Source organism: Sinocyclocheilus rhinocerous, unplaced genomic scaffold, assembly GCF_001515625.1.
Source record: "Sinocyclocheilus rhinocerous isolate Xijiao unplaced genomic scaffold, SAMN03320098_v1.1 scaffold1215, whole genome shotgun sequence".
Lineage (NCBI taxonomy): Eukaryota > Metazoa > Chordata > Actinopteri > Cypriniformes > Cyprinidae > Sinocyclocheilus > Sinocyclocheilus rhinocerous.
In genome coordinates, this window is record NW_015628913.1 from 787,462 (window position 1) to 798,608 (window position 11,147).

The 11,147-nt window shown below is 36.3% G+C and overlaps 1 protein-coding gene and 1 pseudogene across 2 annotated transcripts in view; one reads left to right on the forward strand and one right to left on the reverse strand.

Annotated features, from left to right (window-relative positions):
- Positions 1-559, reverse strand: part of LOC107738523 (tRNA wybutosine-synthesizing protein 4-like) — a 4,936-nt pseudogene extending 4,377 nt beyond the window's left edge.
- Positions 560-686: 127 nt separating this feature from the next.
- LOC107738514 (general transcription factor IIE subunit 1-like) overlaps positions 687-11,147 on the forward strand; it is a 15,745-nt gene continuing 5,284 nt past the window's right edge. The window contains exons 1-3 of one of the 2 annotated variants that reach the window (XM_016550270.1): positions 687-780; positions 2,533-2,586; positions 2,706-3,178. In XM_016550270.1, the coding sequence (XP_016405756.1) occupies positions 2,731-3,178 (448 nt within the window). In that variant the 5' untranslated portion in view covers positions 687-780; positions 2,533-2,586; positions 2,706-2,730. Of the gene's footprint in view, positions 781-2,532; positions 2,587-2,609; positions 3,179-11,147 lie in introns of those variants that run through there. The other variant, XM_016550269.1, reaches the window with a different exon arrangement.

Here is an 11,147-nt window from a genome sequence, read left to right on the forward strand (position 1 = left end):
TTCTATATATATATATATATATATATATATATATATATATATATATATATAAAGAGAAGTAGTAGTACCAATATTATGGTGACAGAATATGGTGGTTTGATTTCCAGAATTATATGCAATTGTACTATGGTACTTACAATGGGCCAAAGAGTATATTACTATTACCACGGTACGTGATACTATTGGCACCTTTTGTTAGTGGTATAGCATAATTTTTCACTGTCATATTTGACCTTTTTAAAGTTATCGGATCTGAGCTGATCCCGTCTAAACGAAACCCAACAGAACATAAATATCAGACTCACAGCAACATCTTTTCCTTGCTCTCTCTTGCTGTTTACTGGCATCACTCAGAACACGTGGAAGCGGTCTGTAGAAAACAACAAGGAAGCACAACAGCGGAAGCGGGTGCACATCATCCTATGACAAAAGCGTTTCAAATATAACCTCGCATAAGAATTCAATGCAAAATAATGTCGGGTCAAAAATATAAACGTGTACGGTTTACATCCCAGTGATCGGTATATTCAACAGTGGTACTGAGACACAGCAAAATAGACCCTTAACACATAGTAGTAGTTGTTGTTGTTGTTATTATTATTATTATTTCAATGTTTATAGTTTTGATCTAAAAAGTATGAAAATTTATTTGCTATCTTAAATGTACCAACGAAAAGTCTCTGCACTTTTCAGCAACATCTCATGCGTCATTTCCGCTAAACGTTAGCGTGATGCTGAACTAGGAAACTTGTTCAGATCTAAACAGGAGGAGAATTAAAGGTTTGAGCTGTTTTTTCTTCTCCTATTGTTCATGCTTTTATGTTGTTTATTTTTATGACGGTATTAAGCTAACTATCTTTTTAATATACTAAATTTCGAGAGTCTAATATTAAAACTCCCCAATGGGATAAATGAAGCTTCATTGGGTAATGAGCAGTAACGTTACTGTCACATTGTTTTGGTTCATGTAATTAATAAATTATGCATTTGTAGCCGGAGTCAATGACAAATAAATGTTACTTAAAAGTATTAATAAATATTACTAATAAATACTACTAAGAAGTTTCTCTTCTTTCTTAATTTAAAGTGATTGAAACTGGGTAAGTATACGACTCCTAAAATGACCCCCCTCATATTTGTTAAGCTGTCTGTTAACATGAATATCTGCTGGTGACATTAAAACCAGCTTCTGATCATTTTTAATGGTTTCTAGCTGGTCATTTATGGTTCTTATCTTTCCTTATGGTTGGTCAGATGATCATCTTGGTCCAGTATGTCATGTTGGACCAGCAACAAACCTTCCAGACAGCCTTTCTGTAATAAATTGAACGTTATTGTTGTTGAACAATTTGTAATTGAACGTTATTGTTGTGAATTGTGTTGATTTGAATGTCTTTAAGGTAACATTGTCTAGCTGGTTAACATAGATCAGGGTTGTCAAACTCAATTCCTGGAGCGCTGGAGCCCTGCAGAGCTTTGTATCAGCACACATACCTTGTAGTTTTCAAATAAGCCTGAAGGACTTGATTAGTTGGATCAGGTGTGTTTAATTAGGGTTGAATCTAATCTCTGCAGGGCTCCGCCCCTCCGGGAATTGAGTTTGACACCCCTGACATAGATTGATCATAGAATGAAATACGGAAAAAAAAAAAGAGTTAATTCCACAGGAGAAAGTAAGTAATACAGGTTTGGAACAACATGAGGGGGAGTAAATGATGACAGAATATTTATTTTTGGGTTGACTATCACTTAAAGATCAGCAAATACCACGTCAAATACAACAGAGTACAGAAAGGTGTTACAAAAAACTTTTTTTTTTTAAATTAATTTGTTCTTAAACTACTAACATGGACAAAGCTCATATGTATAATAATAATAATAATAATAATAATAATAATATGATTATCATTATTATGTAATATAAAGTAATATAATGTATTATAAATTCATATATTAATTTAATATAAATATTATATGTATATAGAGGAGCCCTGCAGAGCTTTGTATCAGCACACATACCTTGTAGTTTTCAAATAAGCCTGAAGGACTTGATTAGTTGGATCAGGTGTGTTTAATTAGGGTTGAATCTAATCTCTGCAGGGCTCCGCCCCTCCGGGAATTGAGTTTGACACCCCTGACATAGATTGATCATAGAATGAAATTGTGAGAATGACTTGTGATAGTCTTGGGAATGTCATGTACAAGGAGTTATTATTGAATAATAAAATACATATAATTAATAAATCAGTAATATATTGCACAAAAAAAAATTCTAGCTGTCTTGAAGTTTGTTTGTTTTTTTCTAAAATTTGATTTTGTGTAAAATATTAATAGTATTTTTTTTCTGACACAAATATATTTTGCTAAAAATAGCTATTTATCATATTTGTAGCAGGGCAAGTTCAAATATGTAAAGTGTTTTTGTCTAAAAAAAAAATAGAACTGTTGACAATGACATTTGGATGCACATATAGACAGTTATTGGATCATATGTGTAACCAATCTCTTTTTCTGTTCTTTCATGCTTCACAGACCTCCATCCTACAATCCCAAAGTCATCCACCTGATTACCTTCTCGAATACCAGGCGAGCTGATCCTTCTTGTTACAATCCACTCCTGTTCTTCCTTAAACTTATCGTTCTTGGTCTTGAAAATACTTCCACCTCATGCTTTTGCTCTGTTTCTCCATCCTTCCTTCATTTAGTTCTACTCTTTCCCTCCCCTTCATCATGACTGAACCAGAGCTGCTCACAGAGGTCCCTGCCTCTCTGAAACGGCTGGCCAAACAGGTTGTGCGAGGTTTCTATGGCATCGAGCATGCTCTCGCTCTGGATGTGCTGATCCGGAACCCCTGCGTACGTGAAGAGGACATGCTGGAACTGCTCAAGTTCGACCGCAAGCAGCTACGTTCAGTTTTGAACACACTCAAGGCTGACAAGTTTGTCAAATGCCGTATGCGTGTGGAGACGGCGCCCGACGGCAAGACGACACGACACAATTACTATTTCATTAACTATCGGCTGCTGGTTAATGTGGTGAAGTACAAGCTGGACCACATGCGCAGACGCATTGAGACGGATGAACGGGACTCGACTAACAGAGCCTCCTTCCGCTGCCCCTGCTGCATGAGCACATTCACTGACCTTGAGGCCAACCAGCTGTTTGACCCCATGACTGGTGAGTATGAAAGTGGGAGATGATTGTTTTAAACTGTTTGTCTGAATGTTATGAAAACATGATCAAGATAAGTTCTCTGGAAATGTTTTATTAAAAGACATCATTTGGCACTAGGGTTAGGCATTATAACGTTACGTAAATGCAGCAGTAGCAATGAATCTGCTGTTAGAGTTTCTTCTATACCAGGGGTAGGCAAGTTCGGTCCTAGAGAGCCGCAGTCCTGCAGAGTTCAGCTCCAACCCTGAAAAAAAAACTCACCTGCCTATGGCCTTAGTAATCCTGAAGACATTGATTAGCTTGTTCAGGTGTGTCTGATTAGGGTTGGAGCTGAACTCTGCAGGACTGCGGCTCTCTAGGACCGAACTTGCCTACCCCTGTTCTATACCATGTGAGTATTAGTGGGCAGAACTGTGGTGTTATTTTGCACATATACTACTATTTAACGTTTGTCAGAAGTTTTTTTTTTTAAGAAATTAATACTTTTATCCCACAAGGATGAATTAAATTCATCACAAATGACAGTAAAGACATTTATAATGTCACAAAAAAATCTGTTTAAAACAAATGCTGTTAAACTTTCTATTTATCTAAGAATCATGAAAAATTTTGCACAAGCAGAACAACCTTTTTCAACCATTTTCAGCCCCAAATCAGCATATTAGAATGATTTCTGAAGGATCACGTGACACTGACGATTAAAGTAATGGCTGCTGGAAGTTCAGCTTTGCCATCACAGAAATATATTACATTTGATAATATATTAAAATAGAAAACAGATTAAATTCACAGTATTATTTTTTTTTTAAATCAAATAAATGTTGCGCATAAGACTTCTTTCAAAAGCATAACAATCTGACTGTCCCCATGCAAGATTTTGGTCATATTGTTTGTCCGTACTAGGCTGGTCAAATGGCATTGAAATCAGTTAAAGCAAACCAAGTGTACTAAATTAAAATGCATCTGCTTTGACTTCTCTTTTCCCATAGAATTTCATGGAACAAACACATTCTTTTTAAGTGTTATAAGTTATGGGAATGTGAGCAATGGGTCAAAGTTACTGTGTTATCATGATGTTGAAATCAATTAGAAAATGCTCACTAAATCTAAGTATCTTGCTTATACTGGCAGGATTTTTCATGTATACAATGAAGATATGAGCTTATATTGGGTATTGTAATCTCTGTGTGGTTTTGTAAGATTCAGGAGAAACCATGAAGTTCTTAATACCAAGCTGGTCTCACATTTAAGGGATTGTGTCATCATTTAGAAGATCCTAAGCCATGTACATTAGGGCGTGAAGTCTGTGCTTGATCTCTTTTTGTGTTTAATCTTTTTGCCAACTTTTGGTAAGTGTGTTGTAATCTCTATAAGTGAGTGATTCATTTAAGTCTCTTGATCCACACTTTGGCAGAGCTGTATTCAGACACATGATGGCAGCAGAGGACAAAAGCTGTAATGTTTTCAACACTTCAATGAACCTCACTTGGAGACTGATGCTGAATTGCGTCAGTTTGCAGACAGTAATCACAGACAGGAATGGAAATGAAACTTTATTTTAATAGGTTTAAAAATAAACAGGCTGTGATCTTGTTGAGGTGGCTGTAAGGATTAGCACACCAGATTGACATCATCATCATCTTTGCTTCTGTGCCTACTGTTTACACTTCTGACTTCAACAGCTGCTGATTTATGTACTTAGTGAAGTACACACACACAAGTGCTGCTCTTGAAGTGACTTGCGTTATAATAGTTTCAGAGCTTTGCACACTACTGGCCGACCATCCCTGTTTAAGCTTTTATTATGGATTGAACCCAGCAAAACCAAAGTCTGCGTAGTGTATGTGTGTGTGTGTGTGTGTGTGTGTGTTTGAGTCCATTCCAGCAGTCTTGAATCATGTATAATTGATCTAACCTGTGTTTGTGTTCAGAAGGAAAATATATGAGAAAAGAGTCTGAATACTGAAGACTTGTCTGTAGGGTCACTGAATAACACTGACGCATAGGGACTTGCCTTAATTATCTTCAAATACGTCTTGAAGTACATTCATAAGACCTTTAAAAGCTATGAATAGAGATTTGAACAGTGTTTATTGAATATTTATCTGGCTGAATATTTAGGGCCGATGAAAAGATTAATGTGGTTTCATCAATTAAAGGAATAATCTGGGTTATTTTCAAACCTCAATGTAAACGAACAGGAAATGTTTGCAGTAATGGACTTACATTGTAAGCATGGCAGACAAGAAAACCAGAGGGCTTTAGCAGAAATGCACAGTTCATATTTTTATTAAAGCAATTCTTCAGTAATTAAATGTGTGTAATGAGTTGTAAAACTGTCAATTGTTTTTAAATGGACTGCTTTTGTAGATAGAGACACTTTAGTTATGCATTACCAACATGTGTGTTGAGCTGCTCTATTTATACAGTGTCTTGCGGACAGTCTTTTTCTGGTATCTGCAGTTATCAAGCGAATGTGACGATTAGGTTTACTATTTTAGCTTGTCATCACCAGTTTAACGTGTACTGTAAAAATATATTTCGCATTTTAAATCTGTTGGCAGTGCTGCCCAAGGGAAGTGAGTCGGAACACAGTGACGGTGGCTGCGTCTGATATCTCAGATTAGGTACTTCGTTTGAATACTTATCTTGCAACCATTAAAAAAGTATAATCTAGTATAAATGTGTATAATTGGAAAGTAACTACTACATTCATTGTGTTGTCATATCCTCTCCCGTGGCCACATGGGATAATAAAGCATCCATTATCATTAGATGCACACTTCAGAATCTTGCCAGACGTAGTTGGTTACTTTTTGCATGCTGTTTTATGAATATAGGAGGAGGAACTCCTCTGTACAGAAAGCATATGTTTAAGAGAGTGATGGATGCATGAGAGGAACAGGAATAAGAGCGAGAGTGTTGGAGGACTGAAAGCGGTGTCAGAGGTGAGTGATGAGTGTTAGAGGAAAATAAAGGCAGGTAAAGACCGCGTGGCACGTGTTCACCCTCACCTCTGCTGAAAGCAAACTGGAAGACAGGGAGGTAAAGCTGTTGCTAGGATACACATCAGGAGGATTGGCGAGGATAGAGCAGAAGAATGGAACGGCCAACGATAAAGCACCTAACCCTGTGTAGTAGACCCTGCCATTATACGCATACTTATTTCCCATGTTCTCTCCTGGACTAGTATCCCTGAAAGGATTTTATAGACATGAGTTTCATGATGCACAGTGTTCTGTGTCCTCCGAGTGGACTCAAATGTGGATGTTTTGCTATTGGCTGTTGTCACCCTGTGCTGCCTTTTGTGCTTAGGTGGCTTAGTTGTGTCTTAGAACAGGAGAGTGTATTGATCTGATTGGTCAAGCGCATCCATGTCCCCCCTCGTTGAGCAAAACAAAATTGATTTATGAAAATCTCTTTGATTGGTGAGGTGTTAGGGGAGATAAGGAGATCTGACAGGTCAGGCTTGCACAGTAATAAGTCACTCGCTGATCTTATCTTGGAATGTCTTCACGCTGCCTCATGTCAGTTATCTACTTCTAGTCTTCCTTCCTTCTGAGTCGCACGTGTGCATATAGCAAAGTCTGTAACCAATATGTAGATTAAAAAATATGGGTTTTTCAGTGGTTGATTCGCATTACATTTGGCATCTTTTGCATGCTATCAATAATCAGCAAAAGCCAGTGGATCAACTCATTTTTATACATTTAAAAATTGTTGTTTCTTTAGTCCTGCACATGTCGGAAGTGGATGTTGGTCAATGAAAAGTGATCAGAAAATTAAAAGATTCTTCACAACATTTTAAGAGAGATCTTTAGTCAGTGAGCACTTTATTTAAATTGTATACAACACTGAACCTAATACAGATCATTTTGTTTGTTTATTTATTGAGTTATTGAACTAAAAAATCATCTAAAATTAATTTTAGATTGTTCCTTGTAGCATCTGATATTGGTTACCCATGTAAAAGAGGAAGAAAAGATTGTGTTTTATTTCAGTGAGGAAAATTAATTAAGCATTGTGTAAATCTGTTTATTTAATTTTTTTTATTATTATTGTTTTAAAAAACAAATTTTAGAATTGTAAACATGCCCTCGCATTTTAAAACTTCTTCTTCTTTTTTTTACTAACAAACAAGTAAGTTTGTGACATGTGAACCAATTTATAGAAAACAGTTATATTAAATTGTAATTATATTTAACAATATTACAGTTTTTACTGTATTTATAATAAATGCAGCTTCTGTGAGCATAAGAGACTTCTTTCAAAAAATCTAACTCAAGAAGATTAAACTCCAAACTTTTGAACTGTAGTGTAATATAGACTGCAGTGCACAGTTCATACTAAACTTTTGTGATTGGTCAGTCATTTCCAGAAGCTTCGCATAAATGTAGTCGATTCACCCATTTGGCCATTTACTACAGACATTGCTAATCCAGTGCGAATTGCTGAAGATTTCAGACGTTCTGTCCTGAAAGCTAATCCTTTCTGAATAGGGATTTAAGTGCTGTCTATAGCTTAACTTGTATTGAATCCAGAACAGTTATTTGAATTAATCTATATACAGTCCTTCAATGCAGAACAGTTAAACGTATTTAACTGTATTTGTATTGTAATTATTATCATTGCATTAGCTCTGCTGCAGTTGCAATCAGTGGTACATTTGTCACAGTTGCTCAGACCCCCTCATGAAAAAACTTTCTCCTCTCTCAAATAGTTGCTGGATTCATCTTTTAAGGGCTGATCACAAAAGTGCTTTTGTTCTTTGGCGTAGACGACGGAACAAAGCACCATCCTGTTTTCAAAAGAGCTCTGAATCACTGGAGTGAGTGCTATGTAATTTAAACCAGACCTATTCATATCTCATAGATAATACAAAAACTGTAAACACAAAGGCAGCAGCCCACTTTTCTCCGACAGAAGCCTTAATGTATGCCTACACGCTAACAGCAACACGCCATGTTCCTTTAGATCATTGCGGCAATGTGTACGCACAGATCCAATGCACACTTTGACTAAAAACAAAGATGACAACCAGAGTGTGTGCATGTGCCATATTGCTAATTGGCCAGGGCTTTGGAATTGATACCTCTACAGAATTCTTTTTTGGTGTGTAAAAAGAAAAACTGAAAAACTTTTATTTCTCACGATAACATCCCTGTAGGTCAGTGCCTGCTTTTGTCTCCCTCAATTTAGTGTAAGGCTTCCTTTCTGTGCTAGTGAACTTCCTTTCTTGTCCGTCACTTTAGAGTTGGTTCACATAGAACATTTTTGCCTTCCAGTTTTTTTTTTTTTTTAATGATGTAAATATTTGATCACTGAGGTGCATCTTGCTATAACGCAAATGAGCAATGCCCTTTTTAGACTCTGTTAAAGTTGATACAGAATGCATTCTTGTGTTTAAAAAAAGAGCAGATGTACACAAGATGCATTGACATGTCATCCTAAAAATGCAGCGCTCATACACAAAAGAAAACGTTATAAAAGCAGCAAGACTTGGTACACCAAGCAAAGACCTACATAGAAAACTATTAAAAAGCAGTGCAATTGAATGCAAAAATCCATTTTTGCTTTTAAAAATGTGAGATGAAGGGCAGTGGAGTGGAGAAAAAATGCAAGGTAACTTTTAAACTTTAATGTCACATTTTTATAATGCCGTTTCACACGCAAGATGCTGCGAAAGACGCAATGGTCAACGATGTCTATCCAGCATGAGTGTATGTAGAAAAACATTGGAAAAAAACATGTTTTTGTGTTTAAATGAGAGAGTAGTGTAATGTAATGAAAGTGTAGTGTAACAAAACAACTTAAGGACTAAAAATGGAAGCACAACGGTCAAACACATCAGTTTAGTGCATGTTTACATAGAAAAACAATGAAAAGAGTGCAGTGGAATGCAAAAACACATTCTACTTGAACAGAATGCACCTGCTTTGCCCTTACTCCTGCGATACATGATGTTTGCATGCGTTTGAAAATGCCTTTTTGATATCTCCTCATCTTTATTTAGACATTTAAAATGCAGCCTGTTATCTCTGCATTCCTTATCGCTTTTGGTTTTTCTTTCTTTTTCTTTTGTGTGTGTGTGTGTGAGAGAGAGAGAGAGAGAGGACAGGCAGACAGACTGTCTGACCAGGAGGGCTGCAGTAAAATTGTTCTCTGCGCTCTGGGCTTGTCAATATTTCCTCTGGAGCTGTGTCAAATGTGACGGAGAACTTTTTTTTTATCTTCCCTTCACCCGAATATTGTTTCTTTTCTTTTTAAAGTCTCTCTCTCTCTCTCTCTCCCCCTCCCTCTCTGTCTTTCTTTCTTTGCGCTTGTCAAATTGTTTTCTTTTTTGCCCTCCACTCCTGTATTGGCAGAGAAGACATCTGTAGTAAAAGGGCCTAGCTGGAGGTGATTGTTTTTCAGGAGCGCCTTCACAGATTTTGTTGTCAACTTTCCAGCAAAGCTTTTAAAATGGAAATTGCGGCGAATCGTTTACTCGTTCGATTCCCCTCAAGGCCAGAAACTCGGAAGCTGTTTCACCATGCACTCAGCACAACAACATGGGAGTATTTCAGCATAAAAAACATATTGCTGGTGTGTGTTCATGAGAGCAAAACATGAACATGAATAGATTGATATTCTATATAAAAGACTACTATTAAAGGAAGGTTCCAATATCAGCACCATCTGTGACTGACCATTAAATGCTAAGTACACACATATGTAAAATATGTCAAGGCATGTATTTTATATTCAGCTAGTAGCTGGTGTACACCACATACTCATACAGAGGGCCCTGCTGTGTGTGTTTTTGGCAGAAGGCTGTAAATAACTTCAGCAGCAGATGGCAAACCAGACCAGCTTCGCTTGCAATGGAACCACCGGTGAATTCTGGGAGTGTGTGTTTGTGTATGTTTGTCCTTGTGTCTGTGACTGTTCTTCCTCTTTCCTGTTTCAATAATATTAGATGGTCAGCAGTGGTTTTGGCACCATCCTCTAGATGCTATTGAGTAAATACCATTGGACCACACCTGGTTTCTTTTTGTAGTCCCTAAATATATTCATTTTTCATTTTGCTAGCAGTACTATTTAATTTAATTAATTAATAATTTTTTTATTTTAATAATAATAAAACCAAAAAAGTTTTTGATACAATGGCCATAAGTAAAAATGTATTCTTCTATTCAGCAAGGATGTTTTAACTGGTCAAAAGTGACAGTAAATACATGTATAATATTACAAAAAATTCAAGAAAGTGCTTGTCTTTTGAAAAATAAATCATGATTTCCACAAAAATATTAAGCAGCACAACATTTTATAGTAAAAAATGTTTATTGTGCACTGAATCAACATAATATGATGATTTCATATTAGGAAAATTCAGCTTTGCCATCACAGGAATAAATCACGTTTAAAAAGTTATGTTAAATGGTAATATTTCACAAATATTACAAATATTAGTAATATTTTTGTTTTTTTTATCAAATAAATGTAGCTTAAAGGAATAGTTCTACCCAAAAATGAAAATTTGATGTTTATCTGCTTACCCCCAGGGCATCCAAGATGTAAGTGACTTTGTTTCTTCAGTAGAACTCATATGATGAATTCCACAAAAATATTAAGCAGCACAACTGCTTTCAACATTTGGTGCTCAAGAAATATAAGAGATGTTTCTTGAGCAACAAATCAGCATATTAGAATGATTTCTGAATGATCATGTGACACTGAAGACTTGAGTAAGGATGCTGAAAATTCAGCTTTGCCTTCACAGGAATAAATGATACACTTTAAAATGTATTAATGATTTTTACAGATGATTTTTAACTCCAGCCGTTGCAGTCTATCAGTCGTATAATGCATGGCAATGGTAACAAAATCTATGAGAGTAAAAAAAACATGCACAGACAATTCCAAATTAAACCCTGCGGCTCGTGACGACACATTGATGTCCTAAGACACGAAACGATCGGTTTGTGCGAGA